Source organism: Canis lupus, chromosome 10 (genome assembly GCF_011100685.1).
Source record: "Canis lupus familiaris isolate Mischka breed German Shepherd chromosome 10, alternate assembly UU_Cfam_GSD_1.0, whole genome shotgun sequence".
Lineage (NCBI taxonomy): Eukaryota > Metazoa > Chordata > Mammalia > Carnivora > Canidae > Canis > Canis lupus.
In genome coordinates this window covers 23,325,243-23,345,511 of record NC_049231.1, presented here as the reverse complement: position 1 = coordinate 23,345,511, position 20,269 = coordinate 23,325,243, and the positions used below count along the sequence as shown (strand labels likewise).

Below are 20,269 nucleotides of genomic sequence, written 5' to 3'. Positions count from 1 at the left end.
GCTGAGCCACCCAGGCTGCCTGGAATCTTCTTAACTCTGGGCATTTGCCTCCCTCTGTAGCTGATTGGCCATAAGGTAAATAAGACGAGGTCACAGCAGGGTGGCAGCGTGACTCACCAGCGTGCCGATTCTCCATAACATGGTCATCAGCCACTGTGGACTCCGGAACTAAGAGGTTCTACTACATTGGTGCCTCCAGGAAGGAGCCACCATGCCCAGGGGATCATCACAGAGCATCTTTTTATTTATTTATTTATTTATTTATTTATTTATTTATTTATTTATTTATTTATTTATGATAGTCAGAGAGAGAGAGAGAGAGAGGCAGAGACACAGGCAGAAGGAGAAGCAGGCTCCATGCACTGGGAGCCCGACGTGGGATTCAATCCCGGGTCTCCAGGATCGCGCCCTGGGCCAAAGTCAGGCGCCAAACCACTGCACCACCCAGGGATCCCCATCACAGAGCATCTTAATAAACTTCACCATCTGCAGCTCAAGCTTTACCTTTTGGGTTTGTTTGTTTCTGGAGAACTTTGGTACAATTAATACTGTGGCTGTGACTCCCTGGCCGACTCCAGATGTCCGACTCTTACAAATTCTGTGTTTTGATGAATTCTCAACACAGGGGGGCCAGGGTGGTTCGCTGTTGGGCGTCTGCCTTTGGCTCAGGTCATGATCCTGGAGTCCTGGGATCAAGTCCCAAGCAGGCTCTCCACTCAGCAGGAACCTGCCTTTTCCTCTCCCTATGCCCTTCCTCCCCCTGCTCCTGTGCTCTCAGATAAGAACCATCACCACTGCAAGTGGCCTGGTCTTCAGAGATGGTGGGGGCCCTGCTTGATGCCCTTCTTGGAGGGCATCTGATGTCCACTCGCAGAGGTCCAAGGACATCTAGAATTGGGGAAAAGGATGTTTATAAATAAGGAAAGCCGGGATCATGTGGTCTTCTGATTCCAGCCATTCCTGCTCCGAGAATCCTGACTAATTGGGTTTGAACTGGGGATGAGCAGGACCATCAGCTCCAGATGAATACGCTGGAGTGGGCACCGTCCAGGGGCACAGGACGTGCCTTGCAGGGGAAGCCCCGTCCGCAGGTTGTGGGGCTTCAGCCCGTTTCTCAGCTCCGTCACCACCAGGGGGCGCGCCTCATCACCCCCATCCTCAGGGTGAGCAAACCAGAATCGCATTCCCTGAGGCCCCCGAAGTGCAGTGCGTGCTGGGCCAGTCAGGGCTTCCTGAGGCCAAGGCTCCTGGGCATTGCTCGCGATGCTGAGCGGGCCTCGCTCACGCACATCTGTGCCGCTGCCTTCTGCTCTGGAATGGAACCAGTGCCGGGGACTCCAGCTTTGGGTTAGGAACCTGCTGTGGCCAGAGTGTTTCCCCAAATCCCTAGCTTGAATCCTACCCGCAATGTGATGGTCACAGGCCCCGCTGGGCCTTCGGGAGGCTCAGGTCACAAGGCTGGAGCCCTCTCGAGGGGGTCAGTGCCCTTACAGGACACCCCACAAAGCTCCCGGGCCCCTTCCCACACGAGGACGGCCACCTGTGAACCAGGGAGAGGGCCCCGACAGACACACCTGCTGCCCCTGCTCCAGGACGGAGGAAGGGCCTTCCGTCTGCAGGCAGCTCCCCCCACGGGAGGCAACCTGGCCTGTTACCTGGGCTCAGGTACCCTGTGGCTACACAAAACGCACTGGCATCTGACTCCACATTTCAGAAACAAAGTTACAGAAATAATTTTTATATTTTCCTTCCATAAATGAAAAATTAACAAGAACCCAACATTTGACTCTAGACTCTCGTGGAAGGTGGCCTCTGCCTGTAACGTCAAGTTTTCCCTGGAATCGTCTCTTCCTCAGCTGTGCGCTGCCTGGCGCTTGGCCCCCCACACGCATCACCAAGGCCCCAGGGGACATCAGGTGTGTGTGGGGATACTTCCGTGCCCGGTGAGTGGCCGGGGCTGCTGGGGCCACCGAGGCAGGAGGGTGGCCTGCTTTGCCGAATGCTAAGGCGACAGCAGCCAAAGGCCACAGGCTTCCTGACCTGGAAACTCCACGGGAAGCTTGCTGGTAAAGGTTTTGGTCGAGATTGGGAACAAGGTGGCTGGGTCTGGGAGAGGGGGCTCCCAGATGTTCTGGGGGTGCAGGGTGGGACCCCAACCCCCTGCCCCATGGGAGTCACGAGCAGCACTCTGGAGAAGCAGCCTGTCTGGTCCCTGTTCATGTATGGGGTGTTGCTGGGGAAACTTGTTGTGCTCCCCAGAGCCCATCTCCCACCAACACCCCAGAACGTGCAGCAGCCTAGGAATCAGACTCTCTGGAAAAGCCCTTCACTGAGCACAGAAGATGGTGAGGGGCAGGGCCTGGCGCTCAGCCCCGGGGACACGGTGACTGGCCCTGCTGCTGACCTTGGGAGGGGAGGACCCTGAGGACCCTGAGCTCCCAGAGGTGGAGCCGGGATGACAGCTCCGGGGTGAGGCTGCGCCTGAGGGAGGAGAGGAGGGGGCTCTGCAGAAGCAGCTCCGGGAGCTGAGGCTGGAACGGCCGGGCGGCCCCAGCAGAGCCACAAGCACCTAGACTAGGCGGGTGACGTGGCAGGGGCCGGGCTCATCCAGGTACAGGGTGCTGAAGACGTCATTGAAGAAGCTTGGGTGGTACCTGCAGGCCCGTTCACAGTCCGGGTTGAAGTTTACTTCCAGGATCTGGGGCTGCATCACTCGCTTCCCTGATGGCACAAGAGCACAGGGCATCTTACTCCCGGGAGGGGCCCAGGGGGTGGAGGGGCTGAGCTCAGGGCCCGGGAGTCACCCCCACCCCCACCCCCGTCCCGGGTGCTAAGTCGGGTGGACAGGAAGCAGGCCGTAGGGGTGGGCTGGGCCCCGGGCGCCTGGCCAGGGCATGGGGCCGGTCCTTTCCCTCCTGAGCTCTGTCTTGACACGGCCGCAGCTGCTGCCCTTCCCTGGAGGTCGCTGCCCCTAACGGTGTGCGTCCCAGACCAGATCCCCTGGTGAATTTGCTCAAAGGATAATCTATGCAGCCCTGACCAGGGGAAGGAAGTGGAGAAGCCTCTCTGTCCCCTGGGGGCGGGGCTGGCACTGCCAGGGCTGGATGATCGGCTTTGGGCAGGTGGAGGGGGGCGTGGATTGGATTACAGGGCGGGGGAGCCCCCTCACCATCTGGCCGGTTGTCCCACTTGAGCATGAGGTCGACAGCGTACACAGCGCGGGATGAGGGATAGTCGCAGAGGCCCAGGGGAGGTGGCTTGGCACAGGCCACTTGGAACAGCTCCGTGAAGGCCTGGAAGATCTCACCCTGGGGATGGAGTAGGCAGGGTCAGGGGTCGCACGGCTGAGGCTGGGACCAGCCCCCAGAGCGTCTGACACCTGCCTCTCCCTCCTGGCGTCAGACTACTGCTGAGCTGCCTGGGTCCTGCCTCGGGGGCCCCCAGCTCCCCCTGCATGAAGGGGTCCAGAGCAGCACCTGAGGCACTCACTCCAGGACGCGGAGGCCAGCCTGGGTTTCCAGCTGTGGCCCTGCTGTCCCCTCAGGTTTGCAACTTCTGGGACAGGTGGGGCCTATTGCCACCTGGCTGTTCTAACAGTGCTCCGAGTCCCCTCCACAACACCTCCCAAGGCCCAGCGTGGGAGGACTGCAGCCAGCCTCAGGGGGACGAGCAGAATCATCCTGAGGCAGCCAAGACCCCCACCCGCCCAGTGCCAGCCCAGGAGGGAAGCCCCAGCTCCGCAGTTGGCTCAGCACTCACCTGGACGCTCTTCCAGGGGAATTCTGGGTACTGCTTCTCAAACTCAGGGATGAACTCATCATAGTGTACCTAGGACAGACACACGGCCTGTCAAACTCTGCCCAGGCCTCATCTGGCCAGGGAGCAGGAAAGCCAGCCTGGCCTTAATGTGGAGCCTCAGGGTGCCCATGGCCTATCCAGCACCCCCATCACGGGCACAAATGGGAGACGAGAGACGGAGTCTGAGCTCTGGATCTTACTATGTGACTCAGGACAGGTGGATTTACTTGTCAGAGCCTCAGTGTCATCATCCTTGAACTGGGACGACGCTCCCTGCCCAGCGCTTCTGTGCAGGGCTACTGTGGCTCGAGTACTTAATGCTGAGGGGTCAGCAGGCTGCAAGGCCCGGCGGACACAGCACCACGCTGGTCTCAGAACAGCGTGCTGGAGGCAGAGCCTGGACCGTAACTGCAGGGCCTGGGCCTGAGCTCACCGCTCAGCACCAGCGCAAAGTGCCTGAGGATGGCAAGGTCTCCTCGGGCCAAGACTTCATCCAAACACACCTGTGCCAGCTGGCAGCAAGCTCGGGTTTCTTCCTGAAAGGCCGAGCCAGCATGGGCTCCCTAGGAAGCCCAATGTTCACATGCTGTGGGACAGGCGTCCCCACACACAGGAGCTTCAGGGGAAACGCGACCCTTGGGGTGCTGCACTCAGAGTACAGAGGGAAAGCACTCAGTTCTCTCAGAGACATCTTCCAACCACATCCCGGGCCCCGCTGGGTCCTCGGGACTGGCCTCCAACACAGCCCAGGACAAGAAGCAACAGCTGCGTGTGGGCACAGCCCCCCACCCCTCCCCGCCTGAGGACGGGCACAGCGAGGGTTCAATGAAGCACATCTATTAATGGTGAAAACCAAAAATGACCTGTGTGCCTATTACCAGGTGAATGACAAGAATATCCCAGGGCAGGGACGCCTCCAGCCACAGTTAGCAATAATGACGAATCTACATACATGAGGCTCAGCAAAAAAAGCCATAGAGGGATCTGCTCCATATGAGAGCATTTACACAAAAACATATATATACATGCAACACCATCATCTGCAGAGTTTTGGGATGTCCTCATACTGAATAGAATCAGAACACGCCTGGAGAGGCAGAGTGGCCGCCGTGGGGGAGGCTGGGGAGAGGCCACCTGCAGGCCTTGGGGTGAGCAGGGAGGGTGAGGGGATGGGTGTGTGTGCCTGACTTCCCGTTGGCCTGAAACAGCCAACAGGCCAGGGAGGACTTTAGGGAGGAGGCGTGAGGGAGCCTATTTCTCCTTCCTCCCTCCTCCACCCAGAGGCGGCCTCGGCCTCGGCCTCGGCCCAGGCTAAGCCTACTGGTCCACGTGCACTGCTGGCCAGCAGGGGTCTGATGCCCTCTGCCCAAGGTGCCCGGGATCCAGGCAGGGTCATGGGCCAGCAGCGGCAGCCTGTCACGGGGGGGCCAGGACATGCACCGTATGCCTCCACCCCCATCTGTCCTTGTGCTCCGGTGGGCACTGAACGGAAAGCTCCGTGCCTCTAGCTGAGGCCTGCCCCCTACCCGGCTCTGACTTGTCCTAGGACCTGGGGAGGCCGCAGGCACACAGAGCGTGTGCCTCTCAGAGCTGCGGGGCTGCTGTTCTGAGACTAGCACAGGTACCAGATGGCAGCTCCTGATGGTCTACACTGCCTGCCCAGGAGACAAGCCGATAGGTGTGAGGACCAGGTCTGCACCTGCCTCCAAACGAACCTGCTCCCCGGGCCCTGCCTGGTCCTTACCTGCTTCAGCACCACTTCTGGGTCATAGTTCATGACAGTGAAATGTTTCTCATAGTCGTCCAGGTCATCAAGTGCGAAGGGCCTACAGGAGAAGCGCACAGACATGGGAGGGTCCTGAGCACGGCCGTGTCCCCACAGGGACCCCATCGGGCGTCACTCCCCACATTGGTGTGAGGGGAGGCCCCAGAGAGCTTGGGTTGGAGTGAGCGACTGGCTAACTGAAAAGACACCTGACGGAGGATCAACGTCACCAAGGTCCGCAGGTGCTAATGCTCGTTTGACAGTGATGAGCATTGTTCACGTCCCCACTCATGGTGGACGCCAGCAGGGCCAGAATTGCCACCAGGTCACAGATCCCAAGTCAGTGGGGCCGCCTGCTGGGTGCGTGCTGGAGAAGGAGCTCCAGGGCAAGGCTCTCTGATCCCGAGATAAAGGGGGGCCCTGTTGCCTGCCCCCCAGCCGGTCCCCTGGTTACCGGTTGGAGAACCGCAGCCAGAACACGTCATACACGAACAGAGTCAGGGGCTTCACCGACCGCAGAAGCACGACATAGCGGACATCGAACTTGACCGGCCCCACGTCTTCTCGAAGGAACAAGACGGGACTTTCAATGTATTTGGACACGACCTGGAAGATACAGACGCAGGGCTGCAGGCAGCTCTCCCCTCACCTGGGCCAGGACATAGCGCCCGGAGGCACCCCAACCTCGCCCCATCTGATCCATCTTTACTGGCTACGGGCTCATGTTGTGGGACATCCAGACACTGTCACTGCATCCTGGAGAAAGAGGCACACTCCTGCCCAGTCCCAGGGACACCTGCCCATTTCAGAGATACCTGCGCCCGCACCTGCTCCTTCCTCTGTCTTTTCAAACCCTGTCTAGGCTGCGGCAAGTTCTGCAACCTTCACTTTGAAAAGGTCCCAGCAGGGCAGCCCAGGTGGCTCAGTGGTTTGGCGCTGCCTTCAGCCCAGGGTGGGATCCTGGCAACCCAGGATCGAGTCCCATATCAGGCTCCCTGCATGGAGCCTGCTTCTCCCTCTGCCTCTGTCTCTGTTTTTCCCCCTCTATGTCTCTCATGAATAAATAAAATCTTAAAAAAAAAAATGAGGGGATCCCTGGGTGGCTCAGCGGTTTAGCGCCTGCCTTTGGCCCAGGGCGCGATCCTGGAGTCCTGGGATCGAGTCCCGCATCGGGCTCCCGGCATGGAGCCTGCTTCTCCCTCCTCCTGTGTCTCTGCCTCTCTCTCTCTATGTCTATCATGAATAAATAAATAAATCTTAAAAAAAAATGAAAAGGTCCCACCAGATTTTAGGTTTTTGAAAACTATATACAGGGACACCTGTGTGGCTCAGTGGCTGAGCATCTGCCTTTGGCTCACGGTGTGATCCTGGAGTCCCGGGATCGAGTCAGGCATTGGGCTCCTGCATGGAGCCTGCTTCTCCCTCTGCCTGTGTCTCTGCCTCTCTTTCTGTGTCTCTCATGAATATATAAAATCTTAAAAAAAAAAAAAAAAAAGAAAGAAAGAAAGAAAAAAAAGAAAAAAAAATGCATACAAATTTTCAGCCATAAGGGCGCCTGGGTGGCTTGGTTAGTTAAGTGTTTGCCTTTAGCTCAGGTCATGATCTCAGGATCCTGGGATTGAGGCCCACATCAGGCCGCCAGCTCAGTGGGGAGTATGTTGCTCCTTCTCTCCTCACTCATGCTTTCTCTCTCTCAAATAAATAAAAAAAAAAGTCTTAAAAAAACAAAACAAAAACCCAAATTCTGGGATCCCTGGGTGGCGCAGCGGTTTGGCGCCTGCCTTTGGCCCAGGGCGCGATCCTGGAGACCCGGGATCGAATCCCACATCGGGCTCCCGGTGCATGGAGCCTGCTTCTCCCTCTGCCTGAGTCTCTGCCTCTCTCTCTCTGTGACTATCATAAATAAATAAAAATTAAAAAAAAAAAAAAAAAAAAAAAACCAAAAACCCAAATTCTTAGCCATAATCCCAGTGACTCGCCTGCTGCCTTGCCTCTGCAATCATCCCACGGGTACATTCTCCTTGACCTCTGCCCAGGTGCCCTGTGTCTTGCAGTACCCCCTCTCCACCTCTGACGTGTCCTGGATCACTACAGCACCCATGTCTAGGGGCTCCCTGGCCCGGCCACCTCCCACCTGCTGGGTGGTCATGCATGGTGCAACAAGTGGGGACTCAGGTCAGACATACCGAGAACAGCTCCCCACTTGCCTGGACAGCCACACAGCCTTCCTCTGCAGGCCAGGACACCAGAAGTAGTAGGGTGGGGGCTTCAGAGACACCTGTGAGCTGAGTGACCCCCCCCCCACAGGTCCCGACCTCCCTCACTCCCTCGCACCCAGAGCTGCAAGGCCCACCTTGGGGGTGCTTTCGCGGTGCCGGATGATGCTGTGGAGGCTCCTGGTGATGTGGGTGTCCAGGCTGCGGGCCAGGTTCCAGGGCTTGCAGATCCAGTGGTTATCCTGGCCCCTGAGAGCACATGGGGTTGGCTAGGCTATGCCCTGCTCCCACCTTCTTGGGACCATGGCAGCCTTAGAAGAGGGGCACCCAAACTCTCCAAGGGAGTAGTGGGAGGTGTGGCAGAGGGGATGTTGGGCTGGGCCCCGGGGAGCCAGGAAAAGCCTGAGCGAAGGCACGGAGAACTCTGTGGCTCCTAGCACCAAGGCTGGCACATAGATGGTATGAAGCTGGGGAGCCGGCTGAGTGGTGTGGGGGGGCAGGGGGAGTGTGACAGTTATAGGAGTCCCCCCATGCAGGGCTCCGTGGTGAGGGGGGCCCAGGGGAGCCCTTACCGCCTCTCCCGCTGTTGGAAGTAGCTAACAAACTGGGGTAACTCGGTGCGTAGGTTGAAGGTGCGGGGCAGCCAGGCCGGGCCCTCGGGGCCCCCTGCCCGGCGCGCGATGGAGGCCAGGCAGTCCTTCACCGTCAGCAGGTTCTCGCAGGGGAACTGGTTCAGCAGCACGTTGGGCCTCTCCTGGCTGAGCCTCCTGCAGGGCCGAGGCAGGTATAAGCAGCAGAGGGGGGCGTCCTGCAGCCTCTAGGGAGGGCAACAGGCGATGCTCACCTGTAATCCTTGAAGTGGGAGAAGTTGTAGAGAATGTCGGCGTCGGCCTCACTCTGGGTGAAGGTGAAGCGTGGGTGGCTGAGGTGGCTGAGCACCTGCTGGATGTCTGTGTAGACCCTGCAGGGAGAGCTGGGGCTGAGCTGGGGCCCCACCTGCGCTCGCCAAGGCCCGCCATGGCCCCGGGCCTCAGATGCTCCCCACCCCGGCAGATGTTAATTAAGGGGGATGAAGCCAGTAGAAGTTCCACTCTGCAGTCCTAGCTCTGCGGACCCCAGCCCTCTGTCTGCATGCCGGGCGGGGGGCAACCGGGCTTCTTCTAACCCCAGGGTCCCCACCTGTAAGATGGGGTCACAGCCCAACACACACTTGTCATTGGGGTGAAATGGGGTACCCTGAGTGTTTAACAAACACAGGCCTGCCTCCTACGTGGGAACAGGAAGGACCGACACAACCACCCCCCCAGAGATACAGAACCCGGGCCTCAGAGAAGGCAGCTGGTGCCCAGGTGCCTGCAGGGGAGGGAGTGTGGCCAAGACAAGTGGTCTAGATGTGGCCTCGTTTCACACCAGTGCTCACTGCTGCTTGCCCGGCCCTCGCTGGCCCTGGACAGAGGGGAGGACAGAGCCTGGAAGCACATCTGCTGGGGGCGGCAGAGACAGAAGTTAGGAGGGTGGCCCAGCGTGGGACAGCGGTCCAGGGGAGGAGATGAAGGGGACCTCCCAGGACGAGGCCTGCATGAAGCCTTCAGTCCGTGGCCGGAGCACAGGGCAGGACTATGAGCAGGAGGGCCAGACCCAGTGGGCCCCTGATCCTGAGGAGGGACCCTGGGCGGTGGGCATGGGCACCGGGAAGGGCCCCTGGGCTGAACCGGGTCTGGGTGGCCAGGGGGAGGGACTTTCATGGGGGCAGACACCAGTCTGCCCTGGGAGAGGGGGGCCCGCCTCTGGGCCTGCTCTCCATCCAGGGGGCACAGCACTGCACGCCCACTCCCTCACCTGTATCATGGAGCGTCTGCTTCCACCTGGCGTCCAGCCTGCGCTCACCTGCCCGGCCTTACATAACCTGCCAGTCCATACTTGCAGACACCTGGGAATGGCCTTTCCTGGCAGCCTGGCCGCCCAGTGCATTAACTGTCAGCCCAGGCCCCTATCTTAGGAGGAGCCACTCCCTGCCCACAGGCCTGGCTACGTTTTCACCCCAGGACCAGATGAGCCCCGGCCCATCCCACTTTCACAGCACTCCCTCTATGATCCTAAGACTGGCACTTTCGTCACTGCCGGGCCATAGCAGCCAGCAGGCTCCCCGAGCACCCCTCCCTGGGCCAGGCACTGTTCTAGGAGCCGAGGGAACCTGGGGGAGCGAGGAGGCACCTCAAGGGCTGAGAAGGGGTATACGCACTTGAAGACGTGGTCACGGGGATACGCCACTGGACTGATGGCAAGTGGTAGCTTCTCCTTGTTTTCCTCCAAAATGGCCTAGAAGGAAAAGCACTGAGGGTAGAAACAGACGTTCAAGACGGGGAACACACGCCTCTTTCGTCCTGGCACGTCATGGGGCATACCCAGACCCCAGGCACAGCCTTTCGACAGGTGCAGTGATGGCCAGAGCCCTCTGGGTACCCCCCCACCCCGCCCCTGGAATTCTGGGGCTCAAGCCTCCTCAGGTGCTGAGCAACCCCATCTGTGTCAAAAGGAAAATATAAACATTGTTCTAAACCTCAATACCAGGCAGCCAAGAAGGTGGCAAGCCTGTCCTGGGAGGGCGCTGCTTGGTTCCAGTGGAGCCCTTAAGTGCTGTGCCGAGCGTAAGCCGTGTGCTGGTTTATTTTTTATTTATTTTTTATTTTTTTAAAATTTTTATTTATTTATGATAGTCACACAGAGAGAGAGAGAGAGGCAGAGACACAGGCAGAGGGAGAAGCAGGCTCCATGCACTGGGAGCCTGATGTGGGATTCGATCCTGGGTCTCCAGGATCGCGCCCTAGGCCGAAGGCAGGCGCCAAACCGCTGCACCACCTAGGGATCCCGCGTGTGCTGGTTTAAAACACACCCAAGAATTCTGTGCCCCTCCCTTCGAAAGGCAGAGTTAACTCATCTCCCCTTGGGTGTGGGCTGGAGTGAATGAGCTGCTCCCGAAGCACAGGAGAGTGTGGATGGGTGTGCTGCTTCAGAAGAGGCCCTCTGGCTTTCTCCTGCTTTCTCTCAGATCATGGGCTCTAAGGGAAGGTAGCTAGCACTCATGGTGATGCCCAGCAGCCCCTCGCAAAGGCCCAGGTGGGCCAGAACTGAGGCCTCCTGCCAACACAGCCACTGCCACCTTGCCAGGTGTGTGAGCACCACACAGAAGCAGAACCTCAGTCCCATCAGGCCTCAGAGATGCGGTCCAGCTGACAGCCTGGTGACACTTTGAGAGGGACTTGGAGTCAAAAGCACCCCCATCTCCTGTTCCACAGAAAGTGGAAAAGATGATAAACGTTTGCTGTATGAGGCTGCTCTGTTTTGGAGTAATTTCTTATCCAGTAATAGCTAACTCACACTGGTGGCCCCAGGGGCCCGAGCACATCCGGCCTAGATGGGTCACATGAGGAAAAGCAACCAGGGACACCCCAAGTTTGGCCTCAGATCCTCCTTCTGGACAGCAGAGAACATCCCAAGAGGAAAAACACACACAACTAACTTGAATTCAAGAGTGTAAATCCAGCTCCGCGGTCCTGAGGTCAGAGGGCCAGGGTTGGCCCAGCCTGTCTGCTTGCCAGCTAGAAGCACCCCAAGATCAGCCCCTGTCCCTAAGCCATTCTGCAGTCACACTCTATTTAATATGCACCTACTAGGTGCCAGTGCTCTATGAGGCTCTGAAACACGTTGAGTGACCACATGGTTTCCTGCACAGATAGTTCAATCACTGCTGGCAGAGATGGAATTCACAGGAAGGGTGCCAGGGGGTCCATCATCACTACTGCCGCCGCCCAGCCTCTCCCAAACCACAGCACTCACAGGACGGCCAACACCCACGGCGCTTCCATTCTCCCTGGAGCTAACTCCTTCCTACAACCCCGAGACACTCAGCCAGTGTCTGATGTGCTGGGGGGGGGGGGGGGGGCACGGGAATTTCAACACAAGGGGACAAAGCCTGCAGCCTCCGCCCACCAGCTGTCAGCCACCCGGTATTGGACCCCGGCTGTCCCGCCAGCTGCCTGACTTTTGCAAGTTACTTAATGCCTCTAGGCCTGTTTCCTCATCCTCAGTAAAATAAAGACAAAGATAGGACCTTAAGTGCTTATGTTGTAAGGATCAGAGTCAAGCATGGCCAGAGGTACTAACCACAGGCTCACTTGCGGCCTGCTTCCAAACTGGGACCTGCCAACGGGAAGTAGTGGCAGGAGATCCGAGGGTGGGGAGGGAGGAGGAAGGCACCCTGTCCAGACCTGCCCCTGTCCAGCCTGGTCTGCCAGTGGCTCCGTTCCCAGGGGCTCCACCTCCTTCCCTGTCCTGGGCCTCCTGAACCCTGGCTCCCGAATTTGCCCGAGAGGAGGCTGCCCCAGATGAAAGCACCCTTGTGGCCTATAACAGCAACACTAACGATGACCTGCTGAGGGCCCACTGTGTGCCCAGGAACGCACCATACACGGCTTGAATGGTGTCTCCACATCCCTGGTGAGGGACGTGGCAGGAGAGGGGGAAACAGTGCTGAGTCAGGATTCATAACCAAGCCTCATAGGCTACACTGTGCCCCCCAGCTCCAACCCTGATGGCACGGTTCCTAGCCTCAGGCCCCTGGGGTCTGGGCTCAGGGCTGGCACCCGAGCCGGGTGGCCACAAGCACCTCCCTGAGGCTCACTGCCTGAGCTCTGAGCCCCGTCTCTCAGATGCTCCCAAACTCTTCGCTACCTCCCACAGTAGCCAGGTGGCGTTCAATAATATTGGGTGACCGAAGAACGTTCCAGAAGCCACCAGGCCAAAAGGCCCGAGGTCGGAGGCGGATGGTCACACCTGGTAGTGCTCATCGGGTGGCTCGGGCGTGGAGGAGCTGAAGTCCAGCATGTCGGCAGGGACCCAGGGCAGCAGCATGCACTTCCGGATCAGAGGGTCTGCCTCTCCGTAGGCAAAGTCCCGGGTCACCTCCTCTGCATCAAGACACGTGGCCCATGAGGGGGCAGCAGGAAACCAGGGCCTGGGCGTGTCCTTCGGGGTGGGTGGGTGTCAGACTTACCGCCCGTGTCCAGGTCCCGCAGCGGCCACAGCAGCGTGTAGGCCACTTGCTGGGGCATGTAGAAGAAGGGCGCCGTGGCAAAGCTGGGCGTGTCTGAGTGCTGGATGCGCGAGCCGAACTCGTCCATGATGTACCACACTGGCACCTTCTCCTCGGCCGTCTGTGGGCAGAGCACACACGGCAACCGTGTCCACCGGTCCGTCCAGCCTCCTGCCCCTTCTGTGTGCACCTTCCCACAACCTACTGCACCCAGATGACAACCCGTCTACACCCAGCTCCTGGAGCGTCTACCACATGCACCCCAGTCCCCTTAACTGGGGGCCCCAGGGACCATCCTGGGCCGACTAGGACACATACCAGGAGACCACAGTGTGGCTGCCTGGGTGGTACAGGCGCAGGGACTAAGGCGCTTAGTTTAGCAGCTCCATGGATGTGTCCGGCTTTGTCTGTGTAGTGTGTGTGTGTGGGGGGGGTGTGTCCCTGGAGAAGGTAACATTTAAGCAGAGACCAAGAGAAACCACTTTTGTCTTCTCAAAGTGGCAAAGGCCTAGGGCATGAGGGTGGATCAGGGGAGGTTGGTGGGAGGGGTGGTGATGAGCATGAGGACTCGTGCTAAAGGGCCACAACTCTTCGGAGGCCACTGAAGAACCACTGAGGGCTCTTGGGGGATGACAGAAACTGAAGGCACCAGGAAATAGGCAGCCAAGTCGTGGGGCTCAAGTCCAGGGTCTGAGGCAAGGTTGTGTCCTGTGAGCTCAAAGGGCCCCAGACACCTGGGTCCCCAGCACTGGGCGGCCTGAGGGAGGGGAACAGGCCCATAATGAGGCCACAGGGGATGGGGGGGCCCCAGGGGCCGGGTCCCGGCTCTCCCGGGTGGACCCTGCCAGCCCCGATGGCCCAGAGCAGCAAAGGCCCGCATCCCTGTCTTCCGCCTCCCCCAGGCCCACTCACCCCGTGGGCCAGCTGGTAGGTCTGGTTAAACCGCCACATCTCCTCCAGGACCAGGTCCACAGCCTCAGCGCTGGGCAGCTCGCCGTGGAATTCTACGCCCATCAGGTTGGCCATGCGGTGCAGCAGCCCGGGCACCTGGTGTAGCTGCTGGCGGGCATGCTCCACGCGGCACGTCCAGGCGTGGTCGATGAGGAAGATGCTGCAGGCACAGGCCGAAAGCGGGTGTGAGGCCGCCCCACAGGTATGGCAGGGAGGGAGGGTCGAGGGGGCCAGCAGGGGGCTCTGGCCCAGGAGAGGATGAGGAGGGAGAGGCCCACTGCTATGGCCTGGGAAGCTTCCTCTCCCTTCTCCAGTTTCTGCAAAAACCAATGGGGTCCCTACCTCCTATCAGGGGGCTGGTGCAAGAATCAGAGGAGACAAAACATACGGGAATGCTGACTGTATGCCAAGTACTGTGTTCTTGCGGGAAGTGGGGGGGCGGGGGCACAAAGAGGTTAAGGCCACTTGAGGTGACCAGGCAGGCATTTCCACTGCAGGCCTGAGGCCACACCTGCCCTCCCACCCCCTAGGGCAGGCCAGAGACCACCACCCAGAGCCCTGCCAGGCAAAGTGGCCCTCACCTCCGTTCCCCTGAGATGAAGGGAACAGCAAACGCTCCAGTTCTTTGGCTGGGCGGCAAAATCAGCAGTATTTATTCCATTGTGCTTTGAGTACTGGATGTTTGCATACACAGAACAAATGTGGATTTATTCCTGCCCTGTGCTTAGAGGCTATGACCACGGGATGCAACACACACAACCAAGCTTCAAGGCAGGACACCTGGGAGTGACCCTGGGCCAATGTTCATGAGGGGTGCTATACACAGCAGGTGTGGAGAGAGGATGAAGTTGGGGTCTGGGGATCAGGGGAGACTCACAAAGCTCTAAAGGGAGGAAGGCTTGGGAGCAGGGAGGGCTGTGGAGCTGAGAACCAATGCCTGGGGCTCCAATGCCTGGGGCTCCAAACCCAGGACTCCACCCGCATCCCTCCTGCACCTGCCTGGTGGAGGTGTGCGTGTGCTGAAGGGTGCCGCGGGCAGTGAGCTCCCGAGCCCCAGAGCAGCACAGGTGGGAACAAAGCAGGTGCACTGAACAGAGGGGCCGCGTTAATGGGAAAGTGACCCTGGAAGTTTCTGAGTCAGAGAGCACGTGGGTGGAGGTACCTGGCTGCTGTCATTACCTGTGCGGCCACTCCCGCCCCCTCACAGGCTGGCCAGGGAGGCCAGGGAGGCCCTGCAGAAGAGGAGGCCGGCCAGGTTCCAACAAAGTTTCATAGACGGGCCTGCAGGGCTGCCGTGGCTGAAGGCAGCACCTCTTGGCCCCTAGGAGACAGGAATCCCAGGGTCCGGGCTTCACTCGCCCTGTCTACCCTGGGCTGCGGTGTCCTCAGCTGAGGAATCAACCAGACCACAATGCTCACAGCCCAGGCCTAAAGCTTTGGGAGAACCTGTTCAAGTTTCCTGGGCTCCACCCAGAGACTCCGAGCCAGCAGGACCAGGGGTAGGTGCTCAGAAAAGCCGGGCTCATGAGCAAGGCTGCCTTGCACTCCGCTCCCACACTCTTAACCAGCTGTGACTCCAGGCAAATCCTTCCTGTCTCACTGGCAAAATCGGAACGCATCAGCCTCAGCTGTGGGGCCCTAGGGATGGCCGTCAGATGTGGGGAGGCTGCTCTCAGGTCCCTAGGAAATGTGATTCGCACGGGGCTATCATCGGTGTCAGGGGCGACGCTACTGTGAGGCCCAGCTGGAGACTCGGGAGCCACAGGCAACACGAGTGCCTGCAATTGCTGCTTCTTCCCAAAGGTGCCAGTCCCCGGGATGTCTAAAAGGGAGCCCGCCCTGAGGGCCACAGCAGGGACGGCAGGTGGCCCTCAGCTCCTACCTGTTGGGGTCAGCCGCCTGTAGCCCGTTCTCGCTGGTCACAATGACCTTGTAGCAGAGTTCGCCGCCACCACCACCGCCGGGGTTGGGCTTCTTCTTCCGCACCTCCCGGGCCTCCTCACCCTCACTCTCCTCCTCCACTTCCTCCACTTGCATTATCCCGAACATCTCCCCAGCATCGAAAACCTAGGGCCAGAGCAGGGGTGTTGGCAGGCTCCCCAGCCCTGACCGCTGCCCAGGGAGCATCACAGCTTGGCCTCAAGGACCAAGTAACCCCCTGGGGAGAAGCAGGACCTATTTATTACCCAACTACCCATCTTACAGGTAGGAAAACTGAGGCGCCTAGAGATGGGTCAGAACTGCAGCCTAACCACTGTCACCAGCTGCTGTCCCAAGTCCCTCAGCTCAGGGGACCTGTGCTTAGAACTGGGGCTGCAGGTTTGGGGTGGAATCAGACCTAGCCTGGCCCCTGCTGTGTGGGGAAATGCGTCTCAGAAGGCGGTGGGTAGCCCTGGTCGTCAGAAGTGAATGTAAAAGCCAATTTCACCAGAATAACCAATCCTGCACCAGGCCAGCTGAGGCGACCCAGAAGGAAAGCAGGTGGCCAAGAGCCTCCCACAGCCACCATGGCCAAGAAGCAGTTTGGGTCCGCCCAACTTGTGGCCCGTGGTGTCTCCTGAGGTGCTGGCTCGGAAAGATAAGGGCCTGGGTCCTTACGTTTCCTTGCAGAGGCCAGAGCCAACCACATGCAGCCAGGCCCGCCTTCTCCGTGTGCTCTGGAGCCAGGCTGCCCCCTTCAGCCACTTGGGCACTATGAGTCTGCCACAAGTCAGTAAGGGACCCTTGGGGTGGGCACAGGAGCTGGGCTGTGCGCCTGTTTCCCTTTTCATACAGTGGGAACATCAGAACCAACCTCGGGGGGTTGTTGGAAGGATTAAATGACTAACAAATGCCAAAAGCTTAGAAGAGCCTAACTTGCAAATGCTGTGTGAGCACCTGCCACCACCATCACGCTTCTGGGACTGTCTCTCCCCGGGGAAGGCATCCTCCACTTTCTAGGAGAGCTCACTGTTCAAGCAATAAAACCGTGCACAGAAAGTCCCCGGCATGCAGCAGGGACCAAGCCAGTTCTCCCCTAAAACCCACTTCTCACGACCCTAACAGAAGAAAACTTCATCCCAACCGATGGAAACCGGCTCCCCGTCCAGGCACAAGCAGCTTTCGTGCTGGGCAGGTGGGCTCTCTGGGGTGTGAGGGCGAACCACTCACGATCTTGGCCATGATCTTGGCTAGGGAGCAGACAGCACAGTGGGCAAAGGTGGGCCATGTGAGGCCCAGGTAAATGGTGCTGGGGCCTGATCGGACGTGTTTTTGGCAGGAAAGACCGAGACATGTGGCCAGGGCTGGTGGCTTAAGGACCCCAGGCAGGAACACACAGCTGGGGGTGGGGAAGGCTGAGCACAGGTGGAACAAGCCCCGTTCCTTGGGAGGCAAGGGGAGCTGCCTCAAGCTGGCTCCCTAAGCAGTCAGAGCCAGGGGTAGGGGGGTGAGGGGGTGATACTATCTCCCCTCCAGCGCAGAGCTGCTTAGAGGACTGAAATTCACATCCTGGATTTCAACTTAGAACCCCAAGTCCCCAGCTCTTAGCCCCAAATCATATGGGAGGGAGGGGGCACAGTGGGGCAGCGTTAAGGCTTGGGGATAGAGGGCCTGCCCTCCTCCCAGCTGTGAAATGGGGGTGACCACAATCCCTTCCCAGAGGGACTAGAGAAGCCCCTAAGGAGGTAACGAAGGGGAGTGGTGTCGCACCTGGGAAGTTCCTGCCGGCAAGAAGAGTTGGGGTTATTTTAAAACTCTCCATCTTGATTTGAGGCAAGGCACCGGGGTCACTGGCCTTGTGGGGAGCTGAAGGCATCTGACTGCAGTTGGCAGGTGCCCTCCCCCACACCTGGCCCATAGCAGCCAGGGCAGGTTTCACTGAGAACAATAGATGCAAGTTTGGGTCTAGCAAAGTGATGACTCACAGCTCTGCCCAGAACCCCTAACGGCAAGGGAGGGTCATGGAAAAATACTGGCTGCCCCCTGGTAGAGCCACAGCAGCCAGGGCAGGGGGCACTCCACGGTCTGGTGACTCCCCACATGGGCTGACTCTGGCTGAAGCTCACCTCAAGCCTCCCCTCACCCAATCCCCACCGAGGCTGTGGGAACTGAGGCCTCGTCCCACTGTCAGGCTTCCAGATACAGACTGCAGCTCAGTAGGACAAGTGTTGCCTAAACGAGGGTTTACTGCCCACCGGGGGCTGGCTGGGCTGGGGTCAGGGGGTTCCCACATCGTGTGCCTTTTACCCAGAATGAGGACCTTCTTCACCTAACAGACTGGTGGGGTCCCCAGCACATGCTTGGGACCAGAGCCAAGTGCTCGGGAAACACTGGTGGAAAGGAAGCCAAGTCATGCAGGGGGAGGAAATTCACAAGAGGTAGGGACAGATGGAGGGGCCCTGACCTCGTGTGAATTTTAAAAGCTACTGCGTGTTTCAAGCAGGCGGGTACCTGGTGAACCCAGATTTAACACAGAAAACCTGGCCGAGAGGATGGGGTCTGTGGAGCGGCCAAGCCGGGCCACCACCTCTTCCTGGCTCCGGGGCTGCACTTCATCCATCACCTGTCCTGTCGCCGTGGCTCCTGGGCAGCCCCCTCCCCCAAGAGAGCCTCGTTCCAGCGAAGCAGCCCACCCCACCCGCCACCTCCAGCCCTGAACAGCTCTGGCTTCTGCAGCAGCCGCGGGGAGCCCCGCCGGAGGCCCAGGCCGCAGAAGGCTGGTGAGCAGAAGGGAGCTGTCCCCACGACGGGGCAGAGAATCTGGAAGCACGGGAGCCCTTTTCCTTAGATTTCATCTCCCACAACCTCTCTTTTCTTTCATCTGCAAAATGAGGGTGACCAGGGCCCGCATCAAAGGATGAGACACGAAAGAATCCTGTGACCCCAACTGTGAAAGCCACACAGATGCATAGGGCATGTACCGCCCCCCGAGGAGGGTCAGGTTCCCCGAGTCCCACAGACTTTGGGAGACTCGCTTCCTCTTCCTGTGACTCCGTCTTTCCAACTGCATAATGGGGACGGTGGATCTGCGGGGCTCAGAGGTGTGGGGGAGTCAGCAGAGGGCCCGGGACGCGGCGGCACGCTTAGGTGTCTACACCGCCGGGGGGGAGCATCCGAGGCGGGTCATCCCCGCCCTCGCGCTCCCTGTGCACCGGAGGGCAGTCCCCTCCGTTTCTCCGCCGCGCCCGACACCGACACGCCCCGGCAGGGGCTTCCCGCGCCCCGGAGCCCGCCGTGACCCCCAGACCCGCTCCCAACCTCGGGCGTCGCCCCCGCCCCCGCCCCGCCCCGCCCGCACCTCGTGCTCCAGCTTGTGCAGGAGGCGGCCCCAGTAGCGCTCGGGGACCCCGGACGCGCGCAGCGCCGGGCCGTGCAGCGCCGCGAACTCGGCCGGGGCCCGCGCGCCGTCCTCCGCAGTCAGGCCCGGGGCGCCGGGCTCCGCGTCGGCGTCCATGGCGCCCGCACGAGCGCCAGCGCCGAGTCCCGCTCCGCCGCCGCCCGCCGCGCCGCGCCGCGCCGCCCCGCCCTCCCGCCGCGCTCCCCGCGGCCGCCGCCCACCGCCCGCCCACCGCCCGGCGTCGGCACGCGCGGGGCGGCGGGAGGCCGAGCTCCGGGAGCCCAACCCCCGAGCCCCGAGCGCGGGCGGCCAAGCGGCGCGTGCGCGAGTGCGTGAACGCGCGGTCCTGCGCGGGGGCGGGGGCGGGGGCGGGGGCGGGGGCGCGGGCGCGGGCGCGGGCGGGGGCGCGGGCGGGGCTCGGCGCTGCTGGCGTGTGCGCACGCGCGCCGGCTGGGGGCGGTGCTTCCGGGCTCGCCCGCGGCTGCCCCGGGGGATGCCGGGAGTGAGGCTGGGCCGCGTGCGCCAGGTCGGAAGCGGAAGCCGCTCCTCGCGCGCCGCCCGGAAAAGGAAGCCGAGGCTCGGAGAGCGGGCGGTTCGAGGCCCGGACTCCGCTCTGACGCCGGGCGGCCCCGCGGTGCGAGGGCTGCGCCCGATCCTCCTGAGCCATTCACCAGATTTAGACGCTGCCGAGCTGCGGCCCTTCTCAGTCTCTGTGCGTTTGGATTAAAGATGTAAATTTATTCGGTCAAACCCGGTGGTTTTTCTCGCAAGTGGAAGCACTGCAGAGGTTTCTAAGTGCAAGTAGCAGAATCTCAAAACCAGGCTTTGAACGGTCTATTTTTTTTTTTTTTTTGAGCTCTAACGTTGCTTTCGTAGGGATGCGGTTCACTGTTGTGTTTGCGGTTTTGCAATTGTGACTTGCTAAGAAGCACAAAGGCTGATTTTTTATTTTATCTATTTATTTTTGTGCTTCCATTGCTGAATACCTACATTAAAACTTTTTAAAAAATATCTTATTTACTTATTCATGAGAGATAGAGACCGAGGCAGAGACACAGAAGCAGGCTCCACGCAGGGAGCCCGACGCGGGATTCGATCCTAGGACCCCGGGGTCACGCCCTGGGCCAAAG

At 59.9% G+C, this 20,269-nt stretch overlaps 1 protein-coding gene across 1 annotated transcript; it reads right to left on the bottom strand.

Moving 5' to 3' along the window:
• Positions 1-1,708: 1,708 nt before the first annotated feature.
• TTLL12 (tubulin tyrosine ligase like 12) lies at positions 1,709-19,271 on the bottom strand. The gene is made up of 14 exons (XM_038550294.1): positions 19,101-19,271; positions 15,705-15,889; positions 13,784-13,982; positions 12,833-12,992; positions 12,613-12,746; positions 10,022-10,098; positions 8,624-8,740; positions 8,352-8,546; positions 7,917-8,028; positions 6,018-6,169; positions 5,543-5,624; positions 3,760-3,828; positions 3,170-3,308; positions 1,709-2,721 (listed from the first exon to the last, which is right to left on the bottom strand). Exons 1-14 carry the CDS (start codon positions 19,254-19,256, stop codon positions 2,570-2,572), a joined length of 1,929 nt encoding a protein of 642 aa, XP_038406222.1. The 5' UTR covers positions 19,257-19,271; the 3' UTR covers positions 1,709-2,569.
• Between the last annotated feature and the right edge of the window lie 998 nt (positions 19,272-20,269).

Excerpts from the sequence above, each read along its gene's own strand:
- TTLL12 (XM_038550294.1), bottom strand. The coding sequence starts at position 19,256 with ATGGACGCCGACGCGGAGCCCGGCGCCCCGGGCCTGACTGCGGAGGAC. Across the intron at positions 8,029-8,351 it reads TTCCAACAGCGGGAGAGGCG|GGGCCAGGATAACCACTGGA; the intron begins GTAAGGGCTCCC and ends ATGTGCTCTCAG. Across the intron at positions 3,829-5,542 it reads CAGAAGTGGTGCTGAAGCAG|GTACACTATGATGAGTTCAT; the intron begins GTAAGGACCAGG and ends TGTCTGTCCTAG.